The sequence below is a fragment of the Oncorhynchus mykiss genome, chromosome 27 (genome assembly GCF_057628025.1).
Source record: "Oncorhynchus mykiss isolate SJ-2025 chromosome 27, ASM5762802v1, whole genome shotgun sequence".
NCBI classification, from domain to species: domain Eukaryota; kingdom Metazoa; phylum Chordata; class Actinopteri; order Salmoniformes; family Salmonidae; genus Oncorhynchus; species Oncorhynchus mykiss.
The window spans coordinates 44,423,828-44,441,987 of record NC_143048.1 but is presented as its reverse complement, the minus strand read 5'-3'; the positions used below and the strand labels follow the sequence as shown (position 1 = coordinate 44,441,987).

General features: G+C 44.5%; 1 protein-coding gene and 1 long non-coding RNA gene across 3 annotated transcripts in view; both read left to right on the top strand.

The window, feature by feature from the left end:
* LOC110519585 (small G protein signaling modulator 2) overlaps positions 1-17,059 on the top strand; it is a 238,621-nt gene extending 221,562 nt beyond the window's left edge. The window contains exons 22-23 of one of the 2 annotated variants that reach the window (XM_036965645.2): positions 6,632-6,799; positions 14,331-17,059. In XM_036965645.2, coding sequence (XP_036821540.2) covers positions 6,632-6,799; positions 14,331-14,419 — 257 coding nt within the window. In that variant the 3' untranslated portion in view covers positions 14,420-17,059. The remainder of the gene's footprint in view (positions 1-6,631; positions 6,800-14,330) is intronic. The other variant, XM_036965644.2, reaches the window with a different exon arrangement.
* The window catches only part of LOC149971325 (uncharacterized), a 381,039-nt gene that overhangs the window by 348,288 nt on the left and 14,591 nt on the right, over positions 1-18,160 (top strand). The window lies entirely within an intron of this gene.

The following is an 18,160-nucleotide window of genomic DNA, read 5'->3' as shown; positions in this document are numbered from 1 at the left end:
AGTCTTCAGTAGGGAGCTTTATGTGATGTACCAGGAGTGTTACCATCCATGACAGTCTTCAGTAGGGAGCTTTATGTGATGTACCAGGAGTGTTACCATCCATGACAGTCTTCAGTAGGGAGCTTTATGTAATGTACCAGGAGTGTTACCATCCATGACAGTCTTCAGTAGGGAGCTTTATGTGATGTGCCAGGAGTGTTACCATCCATGACAGTCTTCAGTAACGAGCTTTATGTGATGTGCCAGGAGTGTTACCATCCATGACTGTCTTCAGTAACGAGCTTTATGTGATGTACCAGGAGTGTTACCATCCATGACAGTCTTCAGTAACGAGCTTTATGTGATGTACCAGGAGTGTTACCATCCATGACAGTCTTCAGTAGGGGGCTTTATGTGATGTACCAGGAGTGTTACCATCCATGACAGTCTTCAGTAACGAGCTTTATGTGATGTACCAGGAGTGTTACCATCCATGACAGTCTTCAGTAGGGGGCTTTATGTGATGTGCCAGGAGTGTTACCATCCATGACTGTCTTCAGTAGGGAGCTTTATGTGATGTACCAGGAGTGTTACCATCCATGACAGTCTTCAGTAACGAGCTTTATGTAATGTACCAGGAGTGTTACCATCCATGACAGTCTTCAGTAGGGAGCTTTATGTGATGTGCCAGGAGTGTTACCATCCATGACAGTCTTCAGTAACGAGCTTTATGTGATGTACCAGGAGTGTTACCATCCATGACAGTCTTCAGTAGGGAGCTTTATGTGATGTACCAGGAGTGTTACCATCCATGACAGTCTTCAGTAGGGAGCTTTATGTGATGTACCAGGAGTGTTACCATCCATGACAGTCTTCAGTAGGGAGCTTTATGTAATGTACCAGGAGTGTTACCATCCATGACAGTCTTCAGTAGGGAGCTTTATGTGATGTGCCAGGAGTGTTACCATCCATGACAGTCTTCAGTAACGCGCTTTATGTGATGTGCCAGGAGTGTTACCATCCATGACTGTCTTCAGTAGGGAGCTTTATGTGATGTACCAGGAGTGTTACCATCCATGACTGTCTTCAGTAACGAGCTTTATGTGATGTGCCAGGAGTGTTACCATCCATGACTGTCTTCAGTAACGAGCTTTATGTGATGTACCAGGAGTGTTACCATCCATGACAGTATTCATTAGGGAGCTTTATGTGATGTACCAGGAGTGTTACCATCCATGACTGTCTTCAGTAGGGAGCTTTATGTGATGTACCAGGAGTGTTACCATCCATGACAGTCTTCAGTAGGGAGCTTTATGTGATGTACCAGGAGTGTTACCATCCATGACAGTCTTCAGTAACGAGCTTTATGTGATGTACCAGGAGTGTTACCATCCATGACTGTCTTCAGTAGGGAGCTTTATGTTATGTACCAGGAGTGTTACCATCCATGACTGTCTTCAGTAGGGAGCTTTATGTGATGTACCAGGAGTGTTACCATCCATGACTGTCTTCAGTAGGGGGCTTTATGTGATGTGCCAGGAGTGTTACCATCCATGACAGTATTCAGTAGGGGGCTTTATGTGATGTACCAGGAGTGTTACCATCCATGACAGTCTTCAGTAACGAGCTTTATGTGATGTACCAGGAGTGTTACCATCCATGACAGTCTTCAGTAACGAGCTTTATGTGATGTACCAGGAGTGTTACCATCCATGACAGTCTTCAGTAACGAGCTTTATGTGATGTACCAGGAGTGTTACCATCCATGACAGTCTTCAGTAGGGAGCTTTATGTGATGTACCAGGAGTGTTACCATCCATGACTGTCTTCAGTAGGGAGCTTTATGTGATGTACCAGGAGTGTTACCATCCATGACTGTCTTCAGTAGGGAGCTTTATGTGATGTACCAGGAGTGTTACCATCCATGAATGTCTTCAGTAGGGAGCTTTATGTGATGTACCAGGAGTGTTGCCATCCATGACAGTCTTCAGTAGGGAGCTTTATGTGATGTACCAGGAGTGTTACCATCCATGACAGTCTTCAGTAACGAGCTTTATGTGATGTACCAGGAGTGTTACCATCCATGACTGTCTTCAGTAACGAGCTTTATGTGATGTACCAGGAGTGTTACCATCCATGACTGTCTTCAGTAGGGAGCTTTATGTGATGTACCAGGAGTGTTACCATCCATGACTGTCTTCAGTAGGGAGCTTTATGTGATGTACCAGGAGTGTTACCATCCATGACTGTCTTCAGTAACGAGCTTTATGTGATGTACCAGGAGTGTTACCATCCATGACTGTCTTCAGTAGGGAGCTTTATGTGATGTACCAGGAGTGTTACCATCCATGACTGTCTTCAGTAGGGAGCTTTATGTGATGTACCAGGAGTGTTACCATCCATGACTGTCTTCAGTAACGAGCTTTATGTGATGTACCAGGAGTGTTACCATCCATGACAGTCTTCAGTAGGGAGCTTTATGTGATGTACCAGGAGTGTTACCATCCATGACTGTCTTCAGTAGGGAGCTTTATGTGATGTACCAGGAGTGTTACCATCCATGACTGTCTTCAGTAACGAGCTTTATGTGATGTACCAGGAGTGTTACCATCCATGACTGTCTTCAGTAGGGAGCTTTATGTGATGTACCAGGAGTGTTACCATCCATGACTGTCTTCAGTAGGGAGCTTTATGTGATGTACCAGGAGTGTTACCATCCATGACTGTCTTCAGTAGGGAGCTTTATGTGATGTACCAGGAGTGTTACCATCCATGACTGTTTTCAGTAGGGAGCTTTATGTGATGTACCAGGAGTGTTACCATCCATGACAGTCTTCAGTATGGAGCTTTATGTGATGTACCAGGAGTGTTACCATCCATGACTGTCTTCAGTAGGGAGCTTTATGTGATGTACCAGGAGTGTTACCATCCATGACTGTCTTCAGTAGGGAGCTTTATGTGATGTACCAGGAGTGTTACCATCCATGACTGTCTTCAGTAGGGAGCTTTATGTGATGTACCAGGAGTGTTACCATCCATGACTGTTTTCAGTAGGGGGCTTTATGTGATGTACCAGGAGTGTTACCATCCATGACTGTCTTCAGTAGGGAGCTTTATGTGATGTACCAGGAGTGTTACCATCCATGACTGTCTTCAGTAACGAGCTTTATGTGATGTACCAGGATTGTTACCATCCATGACTGTCTTCAGTAGGGAGCTTTATGTGATGTACCAGGAGTGTTACCATCCATGACAGTCTTCAGTAGGGAGCTTTATGTGATGTACCAGGAGTGTTACCATCCATGACAGTCTTCAGTAGGGAGCTTTATGTGATGTACCAGGAGTGTTACCATCCATGACAGTCTTCAGTAGGGAGCTTTATGTGATGTACCAGGAGTGTTACCATCCATGACTGTCTTCAGTAACGAGCTTTATGTGATGTACCAGGAGTGTTACCATCCATGACAGTCTTCAGTAGGGAGCTTTATGTGATGTACCAGGAGTGTTACCATCCATGACTGTCTTCAGTAGGGAGCTTTATGTGATGTACCAGGAGTGTTACCATCCATGACTGTCTTCAGTAACGAGCTTTATATGATGTACCAGGAGTGTTACCATCCATGACTGTCTTCAGTAACGAGCTTTATATGATGTACCAGGAGTGTTACCATCCATGACTGTCTTCAGTAGGGAGCTTTATATGATGTACCAGGAGTGTTACCATCCATGACTGTCTTCAGTAGGGAGCTTTATGTGATGTACCAGGAGTGTTACCATCCATGACTGTCTTCAGTAGGGAGCTTTATATGATGTACCAGGAGTGTTGCCATCCATGACAGTCTTCAGTAGGGAGCTTTATATGATGTACCAGGAGTGTTACCATCCATGACTGTCTTCAGTAACGAGCTTTATGTGATGTACCAGGAGTGTTACCATCCATGACTGTCTTCAGTAGGGGGCTTTATGTGATGTACCAGGAGTGTTACCATCCATGACTGTCTTCAGTAGGGGGCTTTATGTGATGTACCAGGAGTGTTACCATCCATGACTGTCTTCAGTAGGGAGCTTTATGTGATGTACCAGGAGTGTTACCATCCATGACTGTCTTCAGTAACGAGCTTTATGTGATGTACCAGGAGTGTTACCATCCATGACTGTCTTCAGTAGGGAGCTTTATGTGATGTACCAGGAGTGTTACCATCCATGACAGTCTTCAGTAGGGAGCTTTATGTGATGTACCAGGAGTGTTACCATCCATGACAGTCTTCAGTAGGGAGCTTTATGTGATGTACCAGGAGTGTTACCATCCATGACAGTCTTCAGTAGGGAGCTTTATATGATGTACCAGGAGTGTTACCATCCATGACTGTCTTCAGTAGGGAGCTTTATGTGATGTACCAGGAGTGTTACCATCCATGACTGTCTTCAGTAACGAGCTTTATATGATGTACCAGGAGTGTTACCATCCATGACTGTCTTCAGTAGGGAGCTTTATATGATGTACCAGGAGTGTTACCATCCATGACAGTCTTCAGTAGGGGGCTTTATGTGATGTACCAGGAGTGTTACCATCCATGACTGTCTTCAGTAGGGGGCTTTATGTGATGTACCAGGAGTGTTACCATCCATGACTGTCTTCAGTAGGGAGCTTTATGTGATGTACCAGGAGTGTTACCATCCATGACTGTCTTCAGTAGGGGGCTTTATGTGATGTACCAGGAGTGTTACCATCCATGACTCTGCACAGTAACTCTTTTTGTTGTTGTTGTTGTTGTTGTTGTTGTTGTTGTTGTTGTTGTTGTTGTTGTTGTTGTTGTGTGTGGCACCTGGAAATGGGGCCATAGTACACTGGATTTCTTAATGACATTAAAGTTTAAAGGTGCACCTCCACTAAAACTAAAATCTAATTGTATTTGTCACATGCTTCGTAAACAGCAGGTGTAGACAGTGAAACTTTTACGAGTCCTTTTCCAACAACGCAGAGAGAAAGAAAATAGAGAAATAACAGAAAAGTAAAACATGTAATAATGAAAGTGTCTATATCTCCTCTGTCTGTCTGTCTGTGTGTGTGTATCTCCTCTCTCTCTGTCTGTGTGTGTATCTCCTCTCTGTCTGTGTGTGTGTGTGTGTGTCTCCTCTCTCTGTCTGTGTGTGTGTCTATATCTCCTCTGTGTGTGTGTGTGTCTCCTCTCTCTCTCTCTGTGTGTGTATCTCCTCTGTGTGTGTGTGTGTGTGTATCTCCTCTCTCTCTGTCTGTGTGTGTGTCTATATCTCCTCTGTGTGTGTGTGTGTGTGTCTATATCTCCTCTGTGTGTGTGTGTGTATCTCCTCTCTCTGTCTGTGTGTGTGTCTATATCTCCTCTGTGTGTGTGTGTATCTCCTCTCTCTGTCTGTGTGTGTGTCTATATCTCCTCTGTGTGTGTGTGTGTCTCCTCTCTCTCTGTGTGTGTGTATCTCCTCTCTCTGTCTGTGTGTGTGTCTATATCTCCTCTGTGTGTGTGTGTGTCTCCTCTCTCTCTCTGTGTGTGTATCTCCTCTGTGTGTGTGTGTGTGTGTATCTCCTCTCTGTGTGTCTGTGTGTATCTCCTCTCTCTCTGTCTGTGTGTGTGTCTATATCTCCTCTGTGTGTGTGTGTGTGTCTATATCTCCTCTGTGTGTGTGTGTATCTCCTCTCTCTGTCTGTGTGTGTGTCTATATCTCCTCTGTGTGTGTGTGTCTCCTCTCTCTCTCTCTGTGTGTATCTCCTCTGTGTGTGTGTGTGTATCTCCTCTCTGTGTGTCTGTGTGTATCTCCTCTGTGTGTGTGTGTGTGTATCTCCTCTCTGTCTGTGTGTGTATCTCCTCTCTGTGTGTGTGTGTGTATCTCCTCTCTCTCTGTCTGTGTGTGTGTGTGTGTGTGTGTGTCTATATCTCCTCTGTGTGTGTGTGTGTGTCTCCTCTCTCTCTCTGTGTGTGTATCTCCTCTCTGTGTGTGTGTGTGTGTGTGTGTGTGTGTCTATATATCTCTCTCTGTGTGTGTGTCTATATCTCCTCTGTGTGTGTGTGTGTATCTCCTCTCTCTCTCTATGTGTGTGTGTGTGTGTATCTCCTCTGTGTGTGTGTGTGTGTGTGTGTGTGTGTGTGTGTGTGTGTGTGTCTATATCTCCTTTCTGTGTGTGTGTGTATCTCCTCTCTCTCTGTGTGTGTGTGTGTGTGTGCGTGTCTATATATCTCTCTCTGTGTGTGTGTGTCTATATCTCCTCTCTCTGTGTGTGTGTATCTCCTCTCTCTCTCTATGTGTGCGTGTGTGTGTGTGTGTGTGTGTGTGTGTGTGTGTGTGTGTATATCTCCTCTCTCTCTGTGTGTGTGTGTGTGTGTGTGTGTGTGTGTGTGTGTGTGTGTGTGTGTGTGTGTGTGTGTGTGTGTATCTCATCTGTGTGTGTGTGTCTCCTCTGTGTGTGTGTGTGTATCTCCTCTTTGTGTGTGTGTGTGTGTGTGTGTATCTCCTCTGTGTGTGTGTGTATCTCATCTGTGTGTGTGTGTGTATCTCCTCTGTGTATCTCCTCTCTCTGTGTGTGTATCTCCTCTGTGTGTGTGTATCTCCTCTGTGTATCTCTTCTCTCTGTGTGTGTATCTCCTCTGTGTGTGTGTGTATCTCCTCTGTGTATCTCCAGAGCTGCTGTACCAGGATGTGTTCTCAGTATGGGAGGTGATCTGGGTGGCCCCTCACATCTCCTCTCAGCACTTCGTCCTGTTCCTGGCCCTGGCCCTGGTAGAGGTCTACAGAGAGATCATCAGAGACAATACCATGGACTTCACTGACATCATCAAGTTCTTCAACGGTGACAGACAGAGTCCCAAATCACACCCTATTTCCTTTATAGTGCACCCCTTTTGATCAGGCCCCTAGAGTAGTGCACTATGTAGCGTATAGGGTACCACTTAGGACCCCAATAAGGACGTGGTATATGTTGGGATGGAGCAGAAAAGTGTAGGCGGATTGGGTGTGTGTTTATAAAACAGTCTCCCTAACTTCCTGTGTTTATAAAACAGTCTCCCTAACTTCCTGTGTTTATAAATCAGTCTCCGGGACTTCCGGTGTTTATAAAACAGCCTCCATGACTTCCTGTGTGTGTGTTTATAAAACAGTCTCCCTGACTTCCTGTGTGTGTGTTTATAAAACATTCTCCCTGACTTCCTGTGCGTGTGTTTATAAAACAGTCTCCCTGACTTCCTGTGTTTATAAAACAGTCTCCCTGACTTCCTGTGTTTATAAAACATTCTCCCTGACTGCTTGTGTGTGTGTTGATAAAACATTCTCCCTGACTTCCTGTGTGTGTGTTTATAAAACATTCTCCCTGACTTCCTGTGTTTATAAAACAGTCTCCCTGACTTCCTGTGTGTGTGTTTATAAAACAGTCTCCCTAACTTCCTGTGTTTATAAATCAGTCTCCGGGACTTCCGGTGTTTATAAAACAGTCTCCATGACTTCCTGTGTGTGTGTTTATAAAACAGTCTCCCTGACTTCCTGTGTGTGTGTTTATAAAACATTCTCCCTGACTTCCTGTGCGTGTGTTTATAAAACAGTCTCCCTGACTTCCTGTGTTTATAAAACAGTCTCCCTGACTTCCTGTGTTTATAAAACATTCTCCCTGACTGCTTGTGTGTGTGTTGATAAAACATTCTCCCTGACTTCCTGTGTGTGTGTTTATAAAACATTCTCCCTGACTTCCTGTGTGTGTGTTTATAAAACATTCTCCCTGACTTCCTGTGTGTGTGTTTATAAAACATTCTCCCTGACTTCCTGTGCATGTGTTTATAAAACAGCCTCCCTGACTTCCTGTGTTTATAAAACAGTCTCCCTGACTTCCTGTGTGTGTGTGTTTATAAAACAGTCTCCCTGACTTCCTGTGTGTGTGTTTATAAAACATTCTCCCTGACTTCCTGTGTGTGTGTTTATAAAACAGTCTCCCTGACTTCCTGTGTGTGTGTTTATAAAACAGTCTCCCTGACTTCCTGTGTGTGTGTTTATAAAACAGTCTCCCTGAATTCCTGTGTGTTGTGTTTATAAAACAGTCTCCCTGACTTCCTGTGTGTTGTGTTTATAAAACATTCTCCCTGACTTCCTGTGTGTTGTGTTTATAAAACAGTCTCCCTGACTTCCTGTGTGTTGTGTTTATAAAACATTCTCCCTGACTTCCTGTGTGTTGTGTTTATAAAACAGTCTCCCTGACTTCCTGTGTGTGTGTTTATAAGACATTCTCCCTGACTTCCTGTGTGTGTGTTTATAAAACAGTCCCCCTGACTTCCTGTGTTTATAAAACAGTCTCCCTGACTTCCTGTGTTTATAAAACAGTCCCCCTGACTTCCTGTGTTTATGAAACCGTCTCCCTGTCTTCCTGTGTGTGTGTTTATAAAACAGTCTCCTTGACTTCCTGTGTGTGTCAACCTGACTTCCTGTGTTTATACAACAGTCTCCCTGACTTCCTGTGTGTATAAAACAGTCTCCCTGACTTCCTGTGTGTGTGTTTATAAAACAGCTTCCCTGACTTCCTGTGTGTGTGTTTATTAAACAGTCTCCCTGACTTCCTGTGTGTATAAAACATTCTCCCTGACTTCCTGTGTTTATAAAACAGTCTCCCTGACTTCCTGTGTGTGTGTTTATAAAACAGTCTCCCTAACTTCCTGTGTTTATAAATCAGTCTCCGGGACTTCCGGTGTTTATAAAACAGTCTCCATGACTTCCTGTGTGTGTGTTTATAAAACAGTCTCCCTGACTTCCTGTGTGTGTGTTTATAAAACATTCTCCCTGACTTCCTGTGCGTGTGTTTATAAAACAGTCTCCCTGACTTCCTGTGTTTATAAAACAGTCTCCCTGACTTCCTGTGTTTATAAAACATTCTCCCTGACTGCTTGTGTGTGTGTTGATAAAACATTCTCCCTGACTTCCTGTGTGTGTGTTTATAAAACATTCTCCCTGACTTCCTGTGTGTGTGTTTATAAAACATTCTCCCTGACTTCCTGTGTGTGTGTTTATAAAACATTCTCCCTGACTTCCTGTGCATGTGTTTATAAAACAGCCTCCCTGACTTCCTGTGTTTATAAAACAGTCTCCCTGACTTCCTGTGTGTGTGTGTTTATAAAACAGTCTCCCTGACTTCCTGTGTGTGTGTTTATAAAACATTCTCCCTGACTTCCTGTGTGTGTGTTTATAAAACAGTCTCCCTGACTTCCTGTGTGTGTGTTTATAAAACAGTCTCCCTGACTTCCTGTGTGTGTGTTTATAAAACAGTCTCCCTGAATTCCTGTGTGTTGTGTTTATAAAACAGTCTCCCTGACTTCCTGTGTGTTGTGTTTATAAAACATTCTCCCTGACTTCCTGTGTGTTGTGTTTATAAAACAGTCTCCCTGACTTCCTGTGTGTTGTGTTTATAAAACATTCTCCCTGACTTCCTGTGTGTTGTGTTTATAAAACAGTCTCCCTGACTTCCTGTGTGTGTGTTTATAAGACATTCTCCCTGACTTCCTGTGTGTGTGTTTATAAAACAGTCCCCCTGACTTCCTGTGTTTATAAAACAGTCTCCCTGACTTCCTGTGTTTATAAAACAGTCCCCCTGACTTCCTGTGTTTATGAAACCGTCTCCCTGTCTTCCTGTGTGTGTGTTTATAAAACAGTCTCCTTGACTTCCTGTGTGTGTCAACCTGACTTCCTGTGTTTATACAACAGTCTCCCTGACTTCCTGTGTGTATAAAACAGTCTCCCTGACTTCCTGTGTGTGTGTTTATAAAACAGCTTCCCTGACTTCCTGTGTGTGTGTTTATTAAACAGTCTCCCTGACTTCCTGTGTGTATAAAACAGTCTCCCTGACTTCCTGTGTGTGTATGTTTATAAAACAGTCTCCCTGACTTCCTGTGTGTGTGTTTATAAAACAGTCTCCCTGACTTCCTGTGTGTGTGTTTATAAAACAGCCTCCCTGACTTCCTGTGTGTGTGTTTATAAAACAGTCTCCCTGACTTCCTGTGTGTATAAAACAGTCTCCCTGACTTCCTGTGTGTCAACCTGACTTCCTGTGTTTATAAAACAGTCTCCCTGACTTCCTGTGTGTGTGTTTATAAAACAGTCCCCCTGACTTCCTGTGTGTATAAAACAGTCTCCCTGACTTCCTGTGTGTATAAAACAGTCTCCCTGACTTCCTGTGTGTGTATGTTTATAAAACAGTCTGGCGGATTGGGTGTGTGTTTATAAAACAGTCTCCCTAACTTCCTGTGTTTATAAAACAGTCTCCCTAACTTCCTGTGTTTATAAATCAGTCTCCGGGACTTCCGGTGTTTATAAAACAGCCTCCATGACTTCCTGTGTGTGTGTTTATAAAACAGTCTCCCTGACTTCCTGTGTGTGTGTTTATAAAACATTCTCCCTGACTTCCTGTGCGTGTGTTTATAAAACAGTCTCCCTGACTTCCTGTGTTTATAAAACAGTCTCCCTGACTTCCTGTGTTTATAAAACATTCTCCCTGACTGCTTGTGTGTGTGTTGATAAAACATTCTCCCTGACTTCCTGTGTGTGTGTTTATAAAACATTCTCCCTGACTTCCTGTGTTTATAAAACAGTCTCCCTGACTTCCTGTGTGTGTGTTTATAAAACAGTCTCCCTAACTTCCTGTGTTTATAAATCAGTCTCCGGGACTTCCGGTGTTTATAAAACAGTCTCCATGACTTCCTGTGTGTGTGTTTATAAAACAGTCTCCCTGACTTCCTGTGTGTGTGTTTATAAAACATTCTCCCTGACTTCCTGTGCGTGTGTTTATAAAACAGTCTCCCTGACTTCCTGTGTTTATAAAACAGTCTCCCTGACTTCCTGTGTTTATAAAACATTCTCCCTGACTGCTTGTGTGTGTGTTGATAAAACATTCTCCCTGACTTCCTGTGTGTGTGTTTATAAAACATTCTCCCTGACTTCCTGTGTGTGTGTTTATAAAACATTCTCCCTGACTTCCTGTGTGTGTGTTTATAAAACATTCTCCCTGACTTCCTGTGCATGTGTTTATAAAACAGCCTCCCTGACTTCCTGTGTTTATAAAACAGTCTCCCTGACTTCCTGTGTGTGTGTGTTTATAAAACAGTCTCCCTGACTTCCTGTGTGTGTGTTTATAAAACATTCTCCCTGACTTCCTGTGTGTGTGTTTATAAAACAGTCTCCCTGACTTCCTGTGTGTGTGTTTATAAAACAGTCTCCCTGACTTCCTGTGTGTGTGTTTATAAAACAGTCTCCCTGAATTCCTGTGTGTTGTGTTTATAAAACAGTCTCCCTGACTTCCTGTGTGTTGTGTTTATAAAACATTCTCCCTGACTTCCTGTGTGTTGTGTTTATAAAACAGTCTCCCTGACTTCCTGTGTGTTGTGTTTATAAAACATTCTCCCTGACTTCCTGTGTGTTGTGTTTATAAAACAGTCTCCCTGACTTCCTGTGTGTGTGTTTATAAGACATTCTCCCTGACTTCCTGTGTGTGTGTTTATAAAACAGTCCCCCTGACTTCCTGTGTTTATAAAACAGTCTCCCTGACTTCCTGTGTTTATAAAACAGTCCCCCTGACTTCCTGTGTTTATGAAACCGTCTCCCTGTCTTCCTGTGTGTGTGTTTATAAAACAGTCTCCTTGACTTCCTGTGTGTGTCAACCTGACTTCCTGTGTTTATACAACAGTCTCCCTGACTTCCTGTGTGTATAAAACAGTCTCCCTGACTTCCTGTGTGTGTGTTTATAAAACAGCTTCCCTGACTTCCTGTGTGTGTGTTTATTAAACAGTCTCCCTGACTTCCTGTGTGTATAAAACAGTCTCCCTGACTTCCTGTGTGTGTATGTTTATAAAACAGTCTCCCTGACTTCCTGTGTGTGTGTTTATAAAACAGTCTCCCTGACTTCCTGTGTGTGTGTTTATAAAACAGCCTCCCTGACTTCCTGTGTGTGTGTTTATAAAACAGTCTCCCTGACTTCCTGTGTGTATAAAACAGTCTCCCTGACTTCCTGTGTGTCAACCTGACTTCCTGTGTTTATAAAACAGTCTCCCTGACTTCCTGTGTGTGTGTTTATAAAACAGTCCCCCTGACTTCCTGTGTGTATAAAACAGTCTCCCTGACTTCCTGTGTGTATAAAACAGTCTCCCTGACTTCCTGTGTGTGTATGTTTATAAAACAGTCTCCCTGACTTCCTGTGTGTTGTGTTTATAAAACAGTCTCCCTGACTTCCTGTGTGTGTGTTTATTAAACAGTCTCCCTGACTTCCTGTGTGTATAAAACAGTCTCCCTGACTTCCTGTGTGTGTGTTTATAAAACAGTCTCACTGACTTCCTGTGTGTGTGTTTATAAAACAGTCTCCCTGACTTCCTGTGTGTATAAAACATTCTCCCTGACTTTCTGTGTGTCAACCTGACTTCCTGTGTTTATAAAACAGTCTCCCTGACTTCCTGTGTGTGTATGTTTATAAAACAGTCCCCCTGACTTCCTGTGTGTGTGTTTATAAAACAGTCCCCCTGACTTCCTGTGTGTATAAAACAGTCTCCCTGACTTCCTGTGTGTATAAAACAGTCTCCCTGACTTCCTGTGTGTGTATGTTTATAAAACAGTCTCCCTGACTTCCTGTGTGTGTGTTTATAAAACAGTCTCCCTGACTTCCTGTGTGTTGTGTTTATAAAACATTCTCCCTGACTTCCTGTGTGTTGTGTTTATAAAACAGTCTCCCTGACTTCCTGTGTGTTGTGTTTATAAAACATTCTCCCTGACTTCCTGTGTGTTGTGTTTATAAAACAGTCTCCCTGACTTCCTGTGTGTGTGTTTATAAGACATTCTCCCTGACTTCCTGTGTGTGTGTTTATAAAACAGTCCCCCTGACTTCCTGTGTTTATAAAACAGTCTCCCTGACTTCCTGTGTTTATAAAACAGTCCCCCTGACTTCCTGTGTTTATGAAACCGTCTCCCTGTCTTCCTGTGTGTGTGTTTATAAAACAGTCTCCTTGACTTCCTGTGTGTGTCAACCTGACTTCCTGTGTTTATACAACAGTCTCCCTGACTTCCTGTGTGTATAAAACAGTCTCCCTGACTTCCTGTGTGTGTGTTTATAAAACAGCTTCCCTGACTTCCTGTGTGTGTGTTTATTAAACAGTCTCCCTGACTTCCTGTGTGTATAAAACAGTCTCCCTGACTTCCTGTGTGTGTATGTTTATAAAACAGTCTCCCTGACTTCCTGTGTGTGTGTTTATAAAACAGTCTCCCTGACTTCCTGTGTGTGTGTTTATAAAACAGCCTCCCTGACTTCCTGTGTGTGTGTTTATAAAACAGTCTCCCTGACTTCCTGTGTGTATAAAACAGTCTCCCTGACTTCCTGTGTGTCAACCTGACTTCCTGTGTTTATAAAACAGTCTCCCTGACTTCCTGTGTGTGTGTTTATAAAACAGTCCCCCTGACTTCCTGTGTGTATAAAACAGTCTCCCTGACTTCCTGTGTGTATAAAACAGTCTCCCTGACTTCCTGTGTGTGTATGTTTATAAAACAGTCTCCCTGACTTCCTGTGTGTTGTGTTTATAAAACAGTCTCCCTGACTTCCTGTGTGTGTGTTTATTAAACAGTCTCCCTGACTTCCTGTGTGTATAAAACAGTCTCCCTGACTTCCTGTGTGTGTGTTTATAAAACAGTCTCACTGACTTCCTGTGTGTGTGTTTATAAAACAGTCTCCCTGACTTCCTGTGTGTATAAAACATTCTCCCTGACTTTCTGTGTGTCAACCTGACTTCCTGTGTTTATAAAACAGTCTCCCTGACTTCCTGTGTGTGTATGTTTATAAAACAGTCCCCCTGACTTCCTGTGTGTGTGTTTATAAAACAGTCCCCCTGACTTCCTGTGTGTATAAAACAGTCTCCCTGACTTCCTGTGTGTATAAAACAGTCTCCCTGACTTCCTGTGTGTGTATGTTTATAAAACAGTCTCCCTGACTTCCTGTGTGTGTGTTTATAAAACAGTCTCCCTGACTTCCTGTGTTGTGTGTATAAAACAGCCCCCCTGACTTCCTGTGTTGTGTGTATAAAACAGCCTCCCTGACTTCCTGTGTGTGTGTTTATAAAACAGTCCCCCTGACTTCCTGTGTGTGTGTTTATAAAACAGTCCCCCTGACTTCCTGTGTGTGTGTTTATAAAACAGTCTCCCTGACTTTGTGTGTGTGTGTTTATAAAACAGCCCCTCTGACTTCCTGTGTTGTGTGTATAAAACAGCCTGACTTTGTGTGTGTGTGCGTGTGCGTGTGTGTGTGTGTGTGTGCGTGCGTGCGTCTGTGTGTGTGTGTGTGCGTGCGTGCGTGCGTGTGTGCGTGTGTGTGTGTGTAACAGAGATGGCAGAACGTCATGACGTGCAGCACATCCTTCAGATCGCCAGAGAGCTGGTGCACAAGGTCCAGTCTCTCATCGAGAACAAGTGATGAGGAGCAGGACGAAGAGAGGAGGATGAAGAGGAGCGGAAGAGAGGAGCTAGATGCCATGACTGCACCCCTCGATCCACCCGTCCATCCTCCGCACCTAGCACAGCTTCCTCCCTCTCTTACCCCTCCCAAACCAGGGGAAGAGACAAAGACATGGGCCCTCTCCCTCCAGGCCTCTAACCCTCTCTCCCTCCAGGCCTCTAAACCTCTCTCCCTCCAGGCCTCTAAACCCTCTCTCCCTCCAGGCCTCTCTCCCTCCAGGCCTCTAAACCTCTCTCCCTCCAGGCCTCCCTCCCTCCAGGCCTCCAGGCCTCAGCCCGCCAGCCAGACCGGTGGAGGATGAAGGCTCCAGGTGACCATCCTGGTCTGGATGCAGAAGAGAACAGTGGAAAGGAGAGTAATGTTGGCTGGGCCCAGGTTTAGATCTGGGTCCTGGTCTAGGTCTGGTCCTAGTCTAGTTCCTGGTCTAGGTTTGGCCCTGGTCTAGTTCCTGGTCTAGTTCCTGGTCTAGGTCTGGTCCTGGTCTAGTTCCTAGTCTAGGTCTGGCCCTGGTCTAGTTCCTAGTCTAGGTCTGGCCCTGGTCTAGTTCCTGGTCTAGGTCTGGCCCTGGTCTGGGTCTGGTCCTAGTCTAGTTCCTGGTCTAGGTCTGGCCCTGGTTTGTAGATGTTGTTTACAAGCATCCGGTCACAGAATGCCTTGGTTGGTTGGTTGGTTGGTTGGTTGGTGTCAAACATTTGGAGTTGGCTGCATGCTCGTTAGTTTGATCCCACTGTGACTTCCCCCATCTTATCATTCTCCACCCCCTGACCTCTCCATCACAGAGACCAGAGACCCTCTGACCTCTCCATCACAGAGACCAGAGACCCCCTGCCCTCTCCATCACAGAGACCAGAGACCCCCTAACCTCTCCATCACAGAGACCCCCTGCCCTCTCTATCACAAAGACCAGAGACCCCCTAACCTCTCCATCACAGAGACCCCCTGCCCTCTCTATCACAAAGACCAGAGACCTCCTAACCTCTCCATCACAGAGACCAGAGACCCCCTAACCTCTCCATCACAGAGACCAGAGACCCCCTAACCTCTCCATCACAGAGACCAGAGACCCCTGCCCTGTTCATCACAGAGACCCTCTGACCTCTCCATCACAGAGACCAGAGACCCCCTGCCCTCTCCATCACAGAGACCAGAGACCCCCTGACCTCTCCATCACAGAGTCCGCCTAACCTCTCCATCACAGAGACCAGAGACCCCCTGACCTCTCCATCACAGAGACCAGAGACCCTCTGCCCTCTCCATCACAGAGACCAGAGACTCCCTGCCCTCTTCATCACAGAGACCCCCTGACCTCTCCATCACAGAGACTAGAGCATCTCTCCATCACAGAAACCCACAGAGTATTTGTTACCAATCAGAACTTGAGATTCCTCTCAGTGTTGATTCGGACGATGAGCTAAATGCGACGCGTGATATATGTGTGACTTCATCAAGTGTGACTTTGCTTTAGTGACACAACTTTAGAGTGTGAATGACCAAGTAAGCCAGTAGCACAGAGACTGGGTACAGTACAGTGTTTAATACCAGGGTGCTCAGTGCACTACCAGTAGAGGCCTCTAGAGGGCCCTAGCCACTCACACAGGCTATTATGGATTCCCCTTACAGAGGAGCAGAAGAGTTAAGAAGCCACGAAGAAGAAGCCTTCGTTTGTGACCAAATTGACTGTGCCAACTTTCAGACCTTTTCATTAAGTATTTATATGACTATACACACATCAGCCTTGAAACTTTGTCTTGTGGTCCTGTTTTGATTGGTTAATAGCCTTCTCTTCCCCTAGAATGTTCCTCTCCCTATAACCTTGCTTTATGGTTCGTTATTTTCTTCGATTTCTCAGATGTTGCCTTTATTATATCCCAGTGTACTGTATATTCCAGCCTGATCCACTTTGTTGTGAGTGTTGCCCTTGTTGGTCCAGTACCCATCAAGCCCCCACCACTTCCCTAGTAGGGGCCAACACAGCTCTCCTTCGGGAGGGGGGGGGGGGGGGGGGGCTTCGTTGATTGGCATATAGCCTTTTCCTTCCCCTGTCGAAATTCCATTCTACGTTGTGCACTATTGACCACGACTGACCAATGAACATGACCAAAGTGAAATTGAGTCAAATGATGATAGCACAAAAAAAATAAAAAAAATAAAAAATCATAATCTGATTTTTAAATGATTATGAAACTCCTGTATGAGGTGAGACTTTTTGTGTGTCATAAATAGCACCCTATTCCCTATATAGTGCACTACTTTTGACCAGGGCCAATAGGGTTCCAATTTGAGCCATTGACATCCTTACTAGTCTCCAGTAGCTTCAAAATAATAACCTGCACCCTTATTTCCAAAATGGCTGTCATGGAGTGGTTTCCGCCAGTGACCACACCTCACTGCCCAGTCTTCCCCAATCCTGAGGTGTTGTGGGGGAGAAAAAAAATCAGCTTCTTGGAATGGAGAGCGCCCATTACAGGGCGATAGTAGTGTGGAATGTGGAACGATTCTAAAATGGAACCTTATAATTCCCTTTATTCATGGGTTGAGACCCCAGCTGAGCATTCTACTCAAGGCAGTCACAATGGGTGTCGATGAGGATCTATTCTGGGAGGCAAATAATTAGGAGGACACAGCTTTTGTCATCGTTGTCATGTCACCAGATTGACTTTAGATACAGTATATCTTTAGCTTAACTAGCTAATTTTGAGGGGAGAGCACCAACATTATTTTTATTTTTTTGCTAGCTAACGTTAGCATTGCTAGCTATTTCTGACAAACTTTGCTAGCTCATGGGCAACATTGCCATCTCTAAAGTCAACTTGACATCATACTGATGGCAAAGTTGTTTTATACAAATGATTTGTCTACTTTAGCGATGCCAATCGTATTTCCAGGCCACTGTAGTGTAAATATGACTTAACAGTCATAACAGTTTCAGACTGAGCATTAGCCATCAGTCAGAAAACAATATACTGGGGCATCAGTAGAACGTTATTCCCCACGGCAACGACGCGACCCAGTGACGGAAGTGCAACCCATGATTAGTGCACTACTCATGACCAGAGCCCTGGTTCTCAACCTCCCTCCCCCCCCCCCCCCCCCCCCCCCCCCACCCCATTACTGTACCAGCAAAGTACATTTGCTTCTGCCCAGAGTACCCCTGAAGCACCTACCTAACCCCTTATTTCACCAGTAAGCCTATGTATGGGCTCATGAGAATTCAAGTACTGTACCCCCTGTGAATAGGCCAAGTAGCCCTAGTTGAGAACCACTGGTAAAGGGAATGGGGTTCCATTTGAAACACACATGGTAGATGGTAGACACAGTAGATGTCACTACACACGTGGGTCGTTTATGATTGCAGTGGGAAAGTTTAGTAGCCTGGGATCATGACTGAATTTGTGATACTTCGCTGCTGTTACAATGTTGAGTGCAGCGTTTCAGTCTTGGTTGAAACCGGGCTAGATTTGAGGCCCTCGGGAGAGCCATTTTCTTCCAATCAGGACCACGCGTACCAAAGCCTCAAAACAGCCTGCCCCCTTGACGTATGATGACAAGGTGCAATTTCATACCGTATCGCAAAGACTGTTTATTAGGTGTGATAAATATTATTATTATTTTTTTTAAACTACGTCATTTAATTCTAGATTATAACTTACTGTGCAATTTCTGTTTGAGTATCAATGTAATCTCTCACATCTATAATGA